General features: G+C 42.3%; 1 protein-coding gene across 1 annotated transcript in view; it reads left to right on the forward strand.

The window, feature by feature from the left end:
- Positions 1 to 6,101: 6,101 nt before the first annotated feature.
- Positions 6,102 to 17,463, forward strand: part of LOC107284966 (heparan sulfate glucosamine 3-O-sulfotransferase 3A1-like) — an 80,886-nt gene continuing 69,524 nt past the window's right edge. The window contains exon 1 of the mRNA XM_015813102.1: positions 6,102 to 6,499. Within this exon, the coding sequence (XP_015668588.1) occupies positions 6,102 to 6,499 (398 nt within the window). The remainder of the gene's footprint in view (positions 6,500 to 17,463) is intronic.

The raw sequence follows: 17,463 nt of genomic DNA on the forward strand, positions 1-17,463 counted from the left end.
GCAGAAATCCAATAAAAAAACAAATCACAAAATGGCATTTACTTTCTTACTTTCTGAAGAGCGAAGGTCAGACTTTACAAAGCCATCTGGGGAAAAAAAGAAGCACATGTGTATGTATGCTTTTCATGAAACATGGACTTTTGATTTCTCAATACCTGTGAAAGTTTGAATGAACTGAAGGGTCTAAGTCAGTGGTTCTCAACCTTTTTAATGCCGCGACCCCAACCGGTCGTAAGTCGAGGACTAAACCGGTCGTAAGTCGAGGACTTTCCCTGCCCGGGAGCGCCACGCATGTGTGGTTCTGCCCCCTGCGCCGGCCGAGGCGTAGCTGGCAAGCGGCAGAGACGGAGCAGGCCGACCACCAGCTGGCCCAGCCCAAGGGAGGTAAGGCACCCACCGGAAAAGGGGAAAAAAATGGCGGACAAAAAAATGGCAGACAAAAAAAATGGCGGACAGCCTTACTTGGCGACCCCCGTGAAATGGTCGATCGACCCCAAATGGGGTCCCGACCCACAGGTTGAGAACCACTGGTCTAAGTAGAGTGCGGCATAGGGCAAATGCATAAAATCAAAACAGTATAAAATAATCTGGGATGCTGGAAAGCATGTGGTCCAAGTCACAAAAGCCCCTTTGGTTTCTTTTCTTTCTTTCTTTCTTTTTTTTAAACTGAAGCACAATTGGCTATTTGCTACAAATGGCAAGTTCTGTAAACTGAGCGGCAGAATGCTTCCAGATATCAAACAACAAAGAAAAATGCATGCAGATGGATAAAAGCCAATCATCTCATCCATTCCAAATGGAAAAAAGAACACAGATGCAATCCCAAATTTAACATTGCAGTTTGGGTGATCTAAGTTTTTGACAAGGATTTCTTAGCTGCAGCATAGAAAAAAAGTACGTCCCATATAACAATAACAGAATAGCAACATAACTTGGAATTGGATTTGGAAGGGACCTTGGAGATCTTCTAGTCCAACCTCCTATACCATTTCACGTGAAGTATTAATACCACTTTACAATGCCTTGGTAAGGCCACACTTGGAATACTGCATCCAGTTTTGATCACCATGATGTAAAAAAGATGTTGAGACTCTAGAAAGAGTACAGAGAAGAGCAACAAAGATGATTAGGGGACTGGAGGCTAAAACATATAAGGAACGGTTGCTGGAATTGGGCATGTCTAGTTTAACAAAGAGAAGGATGAGGGGGGACATGATAGCAGTGTTCCAATATCTCAGGGCCTGCCACAAAGAAGAGGGAGTCAAGCTATTTTCCAAAGCGCCTGAAGGCAGGACAAGAAGCAACGGGTGGAAGCTAACCAAAGAGAGAAGCAACCTAGAACTAAGGAGAAACTTCCTGACAGTGAGAACAATTAACCAGTGGAACAACCTGCCTCCAGAAGCGGTGAATGCACCAACACTGGAAGTTTTTAAGAAGAAACTGGACGGCCATTTGTCTAAAATGGTATAGGGTTTCCTGCCTGAGCAGGGGGTTGGACTAGATGACCTCCAAGGTCCCTTCCAACTTTATTATTATTATTATTATTATTATTATTATTATTATTATTATTATTATTATTATTATTATTATTATTATTATTATTATTATTATTATTATTATTATTATTATTAATTATTATTTCAGACAAATGGTTGTCCAATCTTTTCTTAAAAAGCTCCAGTGTTGGAGTACCCACAACTTCTGGAGGTAAATCATTTCATTGATTAATTGTTCTAACTGTCAGGAAATTTTTCAGTAGTTCTAGGTTAGTTCTCTCCTTGATTAGTTTCCATCCGTTGCTTCTTGTTCTGCCTTCAGATGCTTTGGACAATGTCCAAATACAATTTCAGCCCTAGCCAAAACTTTAATAAAAGCTAAAAACCTGTTTGCATCTGTTTCTTTAGGACTTGAAAAACAAAATATGTTCTGGGGAAAAGAATGAATAAATTGACTATTGCATTATATACAGCAAGGTTTGCCCCTATTTCTGCCCCTTCCGATCCTGATGTATTGCAGAGCTGAGAGTCACTTCGACAGAGAAAGGATGTTTAGCCTTTCCCTTCTGAGCAGTAAAAGGAAAGAAAGAGAGAAAGAAACCTCTCAAAAATTGCTCCCTGTGCAGCAATGAAGCATTCAAATAGCCTCTTTTGACAACAACTGAGGCTATTTAAAAGACGTGCAGGTCAGAGGAAAGTTCTACTTTGATATCAGATGCTAAATGGAAATAAGAACGGCCCTTCTTCTTTTGGGGGACAGCAGGTTTGGCTAAAGAGGCAGAGCTTCAGGAAAAAGGACGGACCTGAGCTTGGGCTGTTCTGTTGGTTTCATTGGCCTAAGAGCAAAAAGTTCTTCAGGCTGAGATGAGGATGTCACAGAGAATTCTTTCTTGCCCTTCTTGCTATTTAACAATTGTGTGAACCACAGTGGCATTGGAGTAGAAGATTGCAAAAAAAGGTTTAGAGTACTGTATCACTTCTCTTTCTGGTACTCCTTTCAAGGAGACCACCTGGAAGCTGAGGTGATACTTTCTACAGTGTAGAAACAGAACCGGAACCGGAACCGGAACCGGAAGCGAAACTGAAACTGAAACCAAAACCGGAACCGAATAGAATAGAATAGAATAGAATAGAATAGAATAGAATAGAGCTGGAAGGGACCTTGGAGGTCTTCTAGTCCAGCCCCCTGCTCAAACAGGAGAACCTATACCATTTCAGATAAGTGACTGTATAGCCTCTGCTTAAAAATTCCCAGGGATGGAGGGCCACGATTTCTGAAGCCAAGCTGTTCCACTGGTTAATTGTCCTCACTGTTAGGAAGTTTTTCCTTAATTTCAGGTTGCTTCTCTCTTTGGTCACTTTCCAACCATTGTTTCTTGTCTTGCCCTCTGGTGCTTTGGAGAATAGTTTGACCCCCTCTTCTTTGTGGCAGCCCCTCAAATGTTGAGAAACTGAAGCTGAATGCAGAATTTTGGATGGAATAGTGCACTTCATTGGAGAAAAATATAATCTGGGGTTTCTTCTGGATCTTTGCATCTGGAACTGATAACAATGAAATGTTCTTCTAAGGAGATAGGCCTCCTCTACAATCTTGACTAATAGGCACATGCTTAAGTCTCCTATTAACATCTTCTGGACCTTGAGAGGGCCTCCTTTTGACTTGTTTAATAAAGGAGTAGAAGGTATGTTATTCTTTGATATTTTTTAAGCTGATAAAAAGCCTACTTCACAGCTAAATTTAAATTGCAAGTAAACATGAGAGAATCTAAGTAACAAATTTCATAAACATCATTTGTCTACAATTCCAGAAATTATTAGAACCATTTCAAGTGACCTTCCTGTAGGCTTTGATACACTTAGTCTGAATCTAAAATGCAGTTAAATGTAATAGATCATTCAGTCTCCAAGAAGAATAGTTGAACAATGAGAAAAATCTAAAGACTGAGTGTATGAGCAAGCATGTACTGGTATGGGAACTGCCTTATAGGTGCAATGATTTGTCTGTGTTTTTACAGGTTTTTACAGATATAATCCTATAATTCTTTTGGATCTGACCAATTTATGCAAAAGATTCTTGGAGAAAAGATTAAGAAAATGGTGTCAGCTCTAATAAATGCTACTCTATTGCAGGGATTAAGAATGAAATCCTGGTATGTGCAGGGAATCTACAATGAACTGCTTTGTGAAAATATCATGATTTTATATATATGAATATATGATTGAGAGAAGATTACATTGGAAAAAACACTCCAGAAGGTGAAGCAAAATGTAAATCTATGAATATGTATAGATGCACTTAAGGTTTTTTTTTAACCTCAACAAAGTGATTCTACTACATTTTACTTGCGAAATTTTATTTTCAGCTTGAAGAACAACACCACTTCAGTGGAAAATGTGTGAGATGTTTTGTGTCACTGTTTACACAAGCATCTGCTTCCATCTGCAGTGCAAACTCTGTTGAAGTGCCCGTTGCTATTTTGTCTTTCTGGCTGGGCTGTTCTACGATAGGCCTTTAGCCAAGATTCAAAAAGCTTTTCCTATTGACTTACCAGCATCTGCTACCACACAAAATGTTAAAGAGACAGGACCCCTGCTTGGAAGTATAATCCTAACCTGGAAAAACAAGGTGGTTTTTTTTTTTACAGGTTCTTTCTATAGATTGTGGGCACTGCTTTGATTCTAACTATTTGTGGTTACTTTGCTGTGGAACTGTGCTCTACACTTTGTTTAAATATTCGGGTTTGTTGTGTTCATTTCTCACTGGTTTTATTTGTCTTTATTTAAAGACAGCAGATTTAAATTTCCCTTCATTCTCCATATGTCCCCACAAGTGGCCAACTTTAAAGAAGGACCTTTACTAGATGTGTGTAGTTCAGGGTAATTTTAACAGATTGCACTCCTGTCTAGCAAGCTGGGAGTGAAGAATTCTCTTCTCAGCAACCACCAGAAGTAAAAAAAAAAAATCTCTTTCCTCCTCATTGCATTTAGTCAACCTCAAAGACGGTTCCACTCACATGAGTCCACTAACTAGGCAGCTCTCCCCCCCCACCCCCAACCAGGCTTTGCTTGCTCCGCTGCCTCTTCTAAACAGTTTGCCGGAGCATCAGACTCAGAACCAGTTTTATCCCAAGTCGTCACCCACACCGCTTCTCATCTCTGAAATCGGATTCCCCGTCAGAGATGTGGAGCACCCAGCATTAACGGGCTAAAATACTAGGTGCTCCCCATCTTTGAGGGTGAATCCGATTGCAGAGATGGGAAGCGGTGTGGGTAGATGTATGCTCAGAGGGCAATACACCTGAGCAAGTTTTTTTTTTTATTATTATTATTATTTTGTGAGCCTGCACAAGAAGATCCAGAGATCTTCACGCAAGTGACATTCAACCGTAACGAAACCTCCCTTGTTCTGAACCGCCAAAGCAGCCACACTCCGGAACCTGGCGAAGGGGCGTGTCCTCATTAGTTCTGCCCCCGCCTCTATTCAGAATCCCCTCTGAAAGGCAGATCCGCCCCTCTCTCTTTTCTCAAGCTCTTATTGGTTTCTGGGCACGTCGTTAACGGCCCGGTGGGGGTGTGTGTGTGTGCGGTGTGGGGGGGGGGGAGAGTTTGCCATTCGGAGAAGTTTGAGCTACAATCGAGAGCTCCACGTGTGGCAGCCGCCGGAGCAGCCGGGAAGAGAGAATCCCACCGGGAAGGTGACAGGCGAGCGCTTTGCGAAGGACTTTCCGTCCGCCTGTCCAGCCGTTCGCGCGCAAGGTGAGGACATCCTCCCGCCGAACTCCTTTGCAGAGGAACCTCTTTGGGACAGCGGGCAGCTTCTGCTGCCTTCCTGGAACCGACCGCCGCTGAGTCTTTCCATCGGGTTCTCCCCTTCCAGCGAAATCCAGAAAGTCCCGCCAGCCTCGGTCCTCGGAGACAAGAGTACCAAACCTGTGCTCGGTCCCATCCCACCCTGAGACTGGACTGGCCTTTCAAGAATGCAGAGATCAGCCCGGCAGTCCAGATCTCCGCCTCGTTGGTCCGGAGAAAAGGGGAGATGTGTCAGCTGAAGATCCTCGCCCAGGTACTGAAGTTCCGCGTTCCGCCGGCTTCTCCGGATCCAGCAGCTTCTTAACTTCCCAGGATCTCCTCCGCCTGGCTACAAATTCAGCAGAGCGGGAGGGAGAGCCGCTTGGAAGGCGGCCGCCAGTTTTTTCCACGACGCTGAGATGCGTCGCTTCTGGCGAGTAGCTCGGCTTAGTATCCAGGCGGCCAACTCGACCCTGCCGAGACCCTCCCGGGCCCCCGCAGCTGGAGCGCGATGCTCCCGTCTCTGCCAGCCCCTCGCTTAATCCCCGAAAGGCCGCCTTCCCCTCCCCTTTCCCTCCGGCCCTTTTCGCCGTCGGAGCAGAAGCCCGCGGCTTCCCGCTAGCGCGCCGGAATGTGGCGCCCGTGAACCCCACTCCCCGGCTGGGAGGAAGGGGCGACGACCCCAGCTCTCCTCGCCATCCTTACGGCGGCGGCTCCGGCTCCAGATCGGCCGTCCATGGGGCTGTCCGCTCCCCGCCGAGCGCAAAGCGGCTGAGCGGAGGGGGGCGATGGCCCCGGCGCGGGGGGCCGCCTAGCATGGCCCGGGGAGGGACGCCCCCCGTCTCTTCCTCTGGCCCCGAGCCCCTGCCCCGCCGCGCCTTGCGGAAGCTGCTGCTGGTCCTGGGCTCCGTGCTCATGTCTCTCTACGCCAGCTATTGCCTAGCCGGGGCAGCGCGCGTCCTCACCCGGGATCCGGCCCCGATTCCCGTGGCTCAAGGCGAAGAGGCGGCGGGCACGCCCCGGGATCCCTTGCTGCAAGCCCAGCCGGGGGGAGAAGGCAACAAGCGGCTGCCGCAAGCGGTGATCATCGGCGTGAAGAAGGGCGGCACCCGAGCGCTGCTCGAGTTTCTGCGGGTGCATCCGGATGTGAGGGCGGCCGGCGCCGAGCCGCACTTCTTCGATCGGAACTACGGCCGGGGACTCGCCTGGTACCGGTACGTACGTGGCTCCGCTGCTCTTGAATGGCGCCAGCAGGGCAGGGCTCCAGCCTCCTTGGGTGTGACTCGGGCGCGGCACGAAGGGCGCCCGGGCTGCCCTTCCTCTCCCTTCCCGGGTGGTTGGGATGGCTTGGAAAACTCGCTGGGAAACCAACGGCCGGCCTCCCTTTTTGCTTTTCCGAGTTGCCCGGCTCTAAATTTAGACCTTCGTTGACAGCCAGTCTCACACATCCAGTAGAGAGAAGAAGCCAGGATACACATCTGGGAGGAATTCTCTTCAACTCTGTCCAATGAATATCCACACTAAACTTGGGCACCCCGGGTATTGTTGCCTTCTTGGTGTGCGAAACCGAGGGAAACGGAGGGAACCAAGGGGTGAAGTGATGGGAAGTGCGGTTGTTTCTGAGCATGGGCAAAGTACCTTCGGTCTCGCTCAGAAATGTAGGTATGTGTTCCTGCATTGATATAAGCTTGGTATTCAGGGAGAAAAAGGGCATCTGGATCTCTAAATATCTTGGGTTTATGTGTGTGTCTTTGGGATTCTTACAGGGTGTATTCTCAAGTAATCCAATGGAAAACTGCCTTTTACAACTCGGTCCTAGCAAGTCCCGCTCCCTCGTATTTTGCATACTCACCACCTCCTTTTTCCTTGTAGGGTTATTAAGTCTGTAATCCTTTCTTTCCTATAGTTCCAGGGCAGCCTCCGCATTGGGATGATCTCTTGTCTCTTATTCTTATCAAGTGGATAAGAAATCATTCCAATTATCCAGGTCCACTTGGGGACCTTGATTTCTAACCCCCCCAAACACATATATAACTTCATTAATTCTTCCCTTAAATTCCCTTAAACTCAGTTCTCTTTGTCCTCTTGTCCTCCGCCCCCCCCTAAGCAGTAACCCTCCCCTGCCACTGTAATGTCCTGGCACCCATTCTTAAACTCACCTTCGTCTTCCTATCTAGCAACCTCCCTTATAAAAAATATTAGAAGAGGAAATTCTCTGCAATATTTATCCCAAACCTTCATTTCAAGCCTGCTATTCGGTCCATGATATTCTACAGGAAGAGAAAGAAGCTGTAGGCAGAGATTATTTATTTTATTCTGTTGAATGAATTAGAGGTAAGAGCATGTTTAGAACTTTCTTGCTCTAACCCTGAATACCACCCTCATAGCTGTCTGTGAACTCTTCAACCCATGGCTCTTAGTTCATTGTTGTGCCCAGTCTTGCGTTCCCTGCACACACAAACACACACACCACTCCAAATATTTTCCAAAACCAGTGCCTGATATTAGGGCTACCAAACCTGGGCTATAATAATCTGACCATGAGATGGCATTAAGTATATAAATCAATCAATCAATCAATCAATCAATCAATCTATCTATCTATCTATCTATCTATCTATCTATCTATCTATCTATCTATCTATCTATCTATCTATCTTGCCCTTTACTGGAGATTTGGATTTTTGGGGCACAGAGCTGGTAGGTCTAATAAAAAAAGCCCGTGGCTCCACAAACTCCTTGTGTAAAGTCATTGATTTGCTCCAAGTCCTGCTGTAGCACTTTCTCATTTTATTGTAGTGGGTGCTTCTCTTACACACTGTTCTTACACCTTTTGCATGTATTTGGAAATGAACAAACTATATAGATTCCAATATAAGTTTTACCAGCTGAAGTGGTCCAACTGGTTTCAGATTGTCAGCTTGGCTCTTTCACCTACTCTGATCCTCTTGTATAAATACTGCAGACAAATTAAATTGACCTGCAGACTTGTCCATTCCAGTAAATAAATCCTTAAGCAAACTACATTCCTTCCACGAATCTACTTTCCCCGCCCCCACAAGCCATCAACCCTGTTCATATCTGACTTTTTTCAGCATCGGCATTGGAAGTAACCTTGCATGGCATCTGTCCCAAAGTGCCTTCATCCTTATCTTCAGAAGTAAAGAAGAGGTGTGTGAGCATGAACAACAAAAATAATTAATCAAGGTCTCCATTGGGATGAGAAGGGAACAGGCGAAAAAGAGATAGGTACTAAACAAATATTTCAGGGCAGGAAGTTTTCACCAACAATACAATGAGTGCCTGTATGAAATGACTTAGTACTTGGGAGGAGATTGAAGAGAGATGCTTTTAATTTGCATGTGTATTCTAATGAACCAATATTTGTCCATATGTGTTTACATTTTGAGAGGCAGGCAATATAGAAATCTGACTTTATCATCAGCGGCTAGATTCACATCCCATAAATTACCCATAGTTTGACCAATTTTCTGAATCATGCAGTCAGCTAAAATGTGGATTGCATTTCAGGAGATGTTTTGTGGAAATACAGCCAGTGTCCTCTACAAGAAAGATACTGTTGTTAGTGACTCCTTCCTTCCTTCCTTCCTTCCTTCCTTCCTTCCTTCCTTCCTTCCTTCCTTCCTTCCTTCCTATTAGCAGAATAGCAAAGTTTTATATGGTTTGACTTTTATTCCTAGATTTAAAAATCCAACGTAAGGCTTGCTGATTTTTAAAAACTGTAAGTGTAAAAATTAATTTATCATTTCAAGTGCCTGATCTCCCTCACCCCCTCCCCTGCCTCAGAAACTTTGGACAACATTTGGACAGATGGTAAGAAATTAGTGCAATTAAATGCCTTTCTTCTCCTGTAAATATTTCAGCAATGCTATTTGCTCTCTTAAGGTACTCAGAGTAACAGTAAAACAGACCTTTGCGGAAAATTTCTGCTACTTTCCAAACTATCTTTCTAAGGATTGTAAAGCCCAGTTTAGAGAATTTAATTGAAATGAGTAAAATTTAAATTAATCAATTGTCTCAGTAAAAACCAAACACTATTAACTTTCTTTGGGTTGGAACATATGGTTTTCAATCAATAATTGATAGTTGAGTCAGATGTTCATTTTACAAAGAGCCAGATGTCTTTAAGAGCCTAGGAAACTGTTTTATAAAGAGTCTGGTTATTGGTCTAGTTAACTCAGTCTTGGCTCCTCTACATTAACTAAAAAGAGTTCAGATATCAATTTTCCTAGCTTTCTATGAAAAGCTCTCTTTCTCTCTCTCTCTCTCTCTCTCACACACACACACACACACACACACATACACAAATGTGTGTGTCTGTGTGTGTGAAACTTGGGAATTTCTGTGTGTAAAAGGCTTGCTTTATCACTCTCCAGTAGTTCTTCCTTATTTCAATTTCTATTCACTCAAGTGTCAACATTTTGTGTCTGAATAAAAGTATTATAATTGGGAATGGGTGTTTGTAGGGTACAATTGTAGAAGTGTTACAATCCCACTGGGGAAAAAAATGATGGATAGCCCTGTCTCCATTTCCTATTTCTCATTAAGATTGTTCAGACAGAACTTCGCTCTGCAAGCTGAAGCAGCAACTTATGAGCACTCCATTCCACTTTACTCCACAGGTTGTCCTCATAGGCATCCACATTGTGTTCCTGTGTACCCACAGTGGTGTTAGTTTTCAGGAACCTCTCTGCAGCTGAGCTGATCAATGTCTGACTCCAACTCCTGAGCTGCAAAGACAGTTTGTAATGTTATTTCCTAGAGTGGCAGCAGGTGCTTTCTCATTTGGTACATCCTCACTCCTTAACTCTTCCTGCTCTGGACTAAAGTCAGAGCACCATGCTGTTTGCTATCACTTTGCTAAGGCTGGCTTTGTGTTCCAGAAAATAGGATACAGGGATCAGGCTGCAATCCACCTTTTACACTGCCCTGTTAGTCGATTCGCAAAAGCCATGATCATACTTGGGAAGTACAATCATAGAATCATGGGGCTAGAAGGGACAATTATGGGGCTGGAAGGGATTACAAAGCCAGGTAATCCAATCCCTTGCAATTTGCAGAAAAGAATGACCTAGGTAGACAGTCCCAGTGTTTTGCTAATGTTCCTGTCACAATGTTTTTTCCTTGTATTAAAATAAATCTGGATAACTATAACTTAAGGCCATTTTTTTCTATGCATTGTCTAGTGTAGACACTGACATGGTAAAGTTTGATAGGAATGATATGGTGGTGATCTGTAGTTACCCTAAACTTGCTATTGTGTGTGTGTGTGTGTGTGTGTGTGTGTGTGTGTGTGTGTGTGTTGAAAAGATTCTTGTCCTAAATGTCAATTGCCTTGTACTTCCTGGTATTTACATGTTAGGAAAGCTGGCATAATATAGTACAGAACAGTTAACAGCCTTGCTGACAGACAGTTGTAGTCTCAACTTCTGGGAGTTCTAGTTTCAACATCTGGAACCACATCTGGATGGTTCTGGGCTAGAACAGACTGGTATAGTATCTAGGTTACTAGACTTGCCTGGGAATGGACACACACATTTTCCATCCATATTTTGAAGGCAAAGAGTAATGTAAACTAGGCTTTGAATCAGTTGAAAATGTTTTCCCCCAGGTTTTTTTTTTAAAATAGGCACAAGTGATTTAAATGCTACTTTTAAAAAAATTACTAACAGCACGAGAGCTTGATTAATTTGCCTTGTCCTTAGGAACATCACCATGCAGCTTAAACATATTACCTGCAAATTATTAGACTGCTTTCCTGGTCCCTGATAATTGATTCAAAACACTGCGATCAAATGAAATCTAAGACACACCAAGAACTTGTCAGAACTCTGACTTACCATGACTAAGCAACTAGTTGGGGTTTGTCACTCAGGGGCTCCTCCTATAAGTGGGAGTGGCTAAACAAACTGTAGAAGTACTTTCCAAGGTTTGCTTAACATTTTCTGGCTTGTTCTTCCCCTAACAAGCTTGTTAGGAAGTAACACTGCAGTCTTTCTGCTTTTGATGGCATGCTAAACAAACCACAGAAGGAGCTTCTTGGGAGAAGCCAAGTGGAAGCAATGGAGGTGTTCACAGCAGCCGGAAATGTTGGCTTAGTAACATATGTGAATGCAGCCAATAATGAATAATGCCATGTAGTCTGGATGTATTCATTCTCCCATCACCTGCACAGAATTATCCTTTATAGTGTTTTATATAATTGTATGAAAATAATTGCTGAAAATGTTTTCTTGATTTTGTTTTTGAACATTTGGGGGAAAGATTTGGATAACTGTCTCCCACTCTTGACAGCTGATATTTTTGTTGCACTCTGATTTGGCTCACATATGGTAAGACATAAGGTAGTTGATTTGATATTGGCTTAGTGTAGTGTATGAATACAACTAATACAAATGTGTTCAGTAAACCATGGTTAAGCAATTCACAATTCATTTTGAGCCAGCCACAGTGAGTAAACCCTAGTTTACCATTTAGCATGTAATATCAACTCAGACAATTATGTTTATTAATGCAGTAATCCTTTAATTAAAGAAATCACTGTGTCACAGTGTAATGCAATCTCAGCAAATGCATTCTTTCTGATATAGCTTATTTTGACAAAATACCTAAAGCTAGTTTGATTCACAGGTTCACAATGATGGGTTTACCAGAGCAGATCGAGGATTACTTTAGAGCTGAAGTGATAATGCTGGATGCAAATTTAAGTCCATACTCTGCTTGGGAGGAAAAGTGATGACTTCTAGGAAAAACATATTCATGCTTTCAGTGTTTCTGGAGATATTAACCACATCTCCATCACTGTCTACACCGGAACTGCCAGCAAACTGATTACAGAGTGTATGTCCCAGTTTTCTGCTTTGCTTCCACTCTACATCCAGGTACATAACCAACAACAACCTTAGTACTCCCACTCCCAGAAGCATCTCTTAAAACATTCATACCTCTTATTTGTTTTGTTTTTAGCAAAACATTAACACTGGATAGGCTAGCTAATAAGTTTTGAGATCCATGTAACTCAGCAGGGAGGATACCTGGACAGGATACCTCATATCCCATTGATGAAAATGCTGTTTTGACAAGAAACCATGGTGGGATGGACTAGCAAAACTGCCATAAATGTCTCTGATAAAAGCAATCCCTGGTGGTTCTCTGGACTCAGAACGGAAGGTGTAGAACTTTGAGTCCACCCAGGAAGAACATCCCCATGTTCTATTTACAAATCACACTGGAGAGAAAAGAGAGGCTGTTCCCAAATCTTAAGCACATCTTTCAAAGTCCAAAGAGCAGGAGCCTAATTACTGTACCACATTAGACATCCTAGGACAGTGATGGCGACCCTTTTAGAGACCGAGTGCCCAAACTGCAACCCAAAACCCACTTACTCATTGTCGAGTGCCGGGTGGGTGTGGCCCGTTGGCTGGACATGGCCCATTGGGTGGGCGTGGCTGTGGTGGTAACAGCAGACTGGGTGGGACTAAAAAGTTCAATCAATCAGTTCCAACTTTGCAAGATCTTTTTTTTCCCCTTGAGAAGTTGAAATTGATTGATTGATTGAACCTTTTTTTTTTTTTTTGCACATGGCAGAGGCCTAAAGCAAAAAGGTTTTATAAAACCCAGCTGAAGACCTAGGACTGGGGTGACGGCACACGTGCCCACAGAGAGGGCTCTGAGTGCCGCCCCTGGCACCCGTGCCATAGGTTCACCACCACTGTCCTAGGACATGGGTGTCAAACTCGCCGCGTCACGTGACGTATTGTAATGTATCATGACTTTTTTTGCATTGCTGGAGCTGGGGTGGGCACGGTCTCTGCATGAGTCAACCAGCCCGTGGGCCAGCAGTTTGACACCCCTATCCTAGAACTTTCATCTATCTTCACCAATATATAGCCATAGAAGCCAGGAGCATAGCAAAGGAGCCCTAACTGGAAGGGATTGCTCATGTTTTATATACATGGACCTGACTCTTTGAGGAAAGGAGACAATAATCAACTTCCTGGGTATACAAAAATATAAATATTCTCTCATTGAGATCAAGCAATATCCAAGTAGTTCTCTCGGGAACAATGCACAAACAGTAGCCATTGCTGTTTTCAGGGATTTTTTTTTTCAATTGCCTAATCTATTCTACACTTCTGGGATTAAATCTGATGGTTTTGCTTGTTTTTGAGATAAGCCATGATCATCTAAACGCTTCCACCTGCTGCAACTTGCTCCCATACTGACCCCACTTAGGTCTACTTACACATGCCAAATGTGTCCTGCCCAGCAGCGTGTGTGCCTATTCCCAGATCCATTTTGTGACACTGAAAAATGGAATATATGTGCTCTGGACCTGTTGTAGTAGGTCAGCTGCATTCTTCCGAGGAACACTGGAAAAGAAAGCAATATGGTATGCCATTCTACTTCAGCCCTTCCTCCCTCCCATTAGATTATCCCATCATGGTCATGAGATCGCCTCACTCCTGGCCTACATAGAAAATATACAACATGGGACCTAACTCAGTGGAAGAATTTGCCTCCAGAAGTTGTGAATGCTCCAACACTGGAAGTTTTTAAGAGACTGGACAACCATTTATCTGAAATGGTATAGGGTTTCGTGCCTGAGCAGGGGGTTGGACAAGAAGATCTCCAAGGTTCCTTCCAACTCTATGATGATGATGATGATGATGATGATGATGATGATGATGATGATGATGATGATGATGGTGTCTGTGAATGGAATTGACAACAAGAATAAAAGATCAGGAGGTAACAGCTAGATTGCACATGTGCAATTGGTTATCATAGAGTAGAAGACCAAAAGATTTGGGCCAATATTCAGGCCTCAATCCCCCATTACAAGACACTGAGAAAGCATGGCTGCAGAAATAAAGAGATAGAAAATACTTCTTTTGTAAAGATCTTCTTCTAGAGAGATTTCCTAGCTCTTAAAAAAAAAAACCAAAAAATAATCTGAGCCCTCTTTTTGCCATTCCACTGGCATAGTGATCCTCTACTGACTTCTCAATTAGTGGTTCTCCTGAATAGGACTGTTCCTTCCATTTTCTGCAGCTGGGGTTCCAGCAAGTCTGCAGTCATGACCAATCTGGTCATTGATTTAAACAAACCACTTTCAGAATGGGAGAGGTTTTTTAAAAAATTTAATAAGGCTTTTGGATATAGAAGTTACCTAAGAAGATAGCTTTAATCAAGTCCAATCAAATATTTTTAATGGGCTCCATTTTTCATTCCTCAGGAAAAAAAAAAGAAGAAGCCACAATGAGGAAATAAACATTGAAAGCCATAGGGCAATTGCCTTATTTGCAATTTGCAGATGCTTCTCCCACGTGCTTCTGTCATTTGAAGTTAATAAAGTTGTATCCTCTGGCAAGTTAATATGAAAATAGCTTGTTGGCTCAGCAAGCAATTTGTCTTTGTTGCATGGCAAAAATGTTTTGTTTCCTGTCAAGCACATAGGGGTAAAACAAAAGGGCTCCTGAGCTGGGATCAGTATACATTTTTAGCAATGAAAAGTCCATGTTATCATCAGAAATCTTTCACATTAGAGGGTCAGGACAGGAATATTTAGGTTGCAGTTGTATGGTTACCAGCTATGGGAATCAAACTTGGTGGAATGTATGTCCAAGTGAAAACGGGTGACAATTGTTTTTCCCCATAGAAATCTATCCAATTTGCATTTACCAAATGATAAGTCAACCAAAAACATGTGCATGCTGGAACATATTTTTCAGAATTCTTCGTGTTTCATAAATATATAGAATAATGTGAGTATTGAAAAAGGTCCTTACTGAACTAGAGTAATTATATTAAAATATGCACACAAACACATTTCATTAGATGGAAAACTCGGAAAAAGTGCACACAGTGACGTTTGGATTAAGAAAAATGTGTGCAAAAATGTATATAAATGTCCTTCTCCAATACCAATGTAAAAAATGGAGTCCAAACTGGATTTTAGAAATTGGGCAACATTTGGGAAATAACAAGAAAATGATAGTGAGCATACTGATAAATAATCACTATTAGTTTTCTTTTTCTCCAAACCTTTGTTGTAGAATGTATAATGATGGAGGCAAGAATAAAGTAAATTATGGGAGTACTATATCTTCTTTCTCTGAAGTTGGTATTCTTGGGTCCAATGGGACTTCACAATTGGACTATTAAATTCAATGTGATTGCAGATATAATCACCTAGCTAAAAGAAGGTTCTTGCAATGAAAAATGGGAGAGTGGTGTATGACTGGATGTCAATTTAAGTCCCTTTAATCCTACAGAGGCTGTGATATATAGATGATTTTTAGAGAATAAAACCTTTTTATTCCTGAAATCTGAGACTGTCTGTGGAATGATATTTTCTTAACTATGCAGTTATCCAATTTTACACACTTTGAAAGAGGATCAAAAAGGAAACATTTAAAGGTCTGAGGTTTTTCACATGTATTTTTAAGTATTTTTTCTAGACTTGGAAAATTAACACCTGAATCTGGAGACCCTGCATGGACGTAATTTCTGGCAGCTATCCAGTGAAATTGCTTATCTTGTGATCCTAAAGAAACATAGCATATATTTCATTGCCATCAATGCAATATCTTAGAGTGGAAATACTTTTGTACAGTGTGCAGCCTCAGAAATGTGCCAGCGGAGAATGCAGAAGCAAATACACACTTAGTAAATAAGAATTTTTGAAGTTTTCATGATTTTTAGATAGATGTATTTATCTTGAAAAAACATTTCAATGTGTGGGCAGTTTCACTGTGTCCATCGTACAATAAAAGGGAAATTCAGACAATAAGCCTGCTGTTAAGAGTACACACCTCCATTCTTTCTTTACCGTAGGCTATAAGAATGTATCTTGAGACAAGATGTTGTGTGACAATGTGATATAATTCATTACCAACACCACTACACATCAGGAATGTACATACTTCACGTGGTTCCTTTTCAGGTTGTACAAGAGGAACAAAATGTGAAGGCTGGCTTTTGGCTGTATTTGAAAGTGCATTGGGAAGTGTGTTTTTCAAGACCATTGATTTATTGGTTAAACATTCATTTATTCATCATTCAGGTTTCTTTTTAAGTTCTGCTTTTGGTCATGATCTTGTCTGTTGGTTGTTGGTACAAATATAGTGAGAAGCCAGTTAGTTGAAGTAGTTAAGATACAGGCTAGAAAGTAAGCGACTGTGAGTTTAAAGTTCCATGAAAGCCATCTGGGTGATTATGGGCCAATCTCTTTCTCTATCTCTCAGCCCTGGCCTAGGAAGAAGACAGGGCAAACTACTTCTGTAAATCTTGCCATGAAAACTATAATAACTCATCCATGAAGTCACCAGAGTCAGGAATGGGTCATAGAGAAAATTGCCTATGGTAGGTTCTCTAATACCTGAGGCCTAGCTAAAAGATTTGCAAAATTTGGCTTGATTATTTTAACAGTGTTGTAACCTGCCTCTAGCTTAACTTGTCTACAGATTGGATATTGATCTCCATGGGGACGGTATTTGTTAAACAGGTGTCTCTATGGAATAACCACCTATCGTGTTCGATGTGGTATGGATCACTTTGATGCCACTTCTCTTCTAAAATGCTGTTCCTGAAACCTCAATATGAGAACATACATCTGCTAATGTTTTAGCGATTAGATTCCTGGGAATTGGAGATTCAGCTATTTTTTTTTATATAGGATTACTTTTTCAGGGACCTGGTGTGCAGAATAAGTATGTACCTCTCTTCAGCAACATGCTGACTGGAATGAAAGAAATATATGAAAAAAATATTATGATTTGAGATTCATGATTTGTTTTTTTTTAATAAGTAGATATTTATTTATTTATTTATTTATTTATTTAATTTAATTTATATGCCGCCCTTCTCCCGGCGGGACTCAGGGTGGCGCACAACATACTTAAAACCAAAACATATATACAATCCCCCCCTTAAAACCGAATTAAACCAAATTTCAAGTTGTGTCTTCCAAATTCCTAAAAAACCCAGTATAAAATCCACCCTAGGTCAGGTCCGCTTGCTGAAAGAGCCATGTCTTGAGGGCGCGACGGAAGGTAAGGAGATCCGGAATTATCCGAATCTCGGGGGGTAGTTCGTTCCAGAGGGTGGGGGCACCCACAGAGAAGGCCCTCCCCCTGGGGGTCGCCAGCCGGCA

Source organism: Protobothrops mucrosquamatus, unplaced genomic scaffold (assembly GCF_001527695.2).
Source record: "Protobothrops mucrosquamatus isolate PMUCROS unplaced genomic scaffold, P.Mucros_1.0 scaffold138, whole genome shotgun sequence".
Taxonomy (NCBI): Eukaryota; Metazoa; Chordata; class Lepidosauria; order Squamata; family Viperidae; genus Protobothrops; species Protobothrops mucrosquamatus.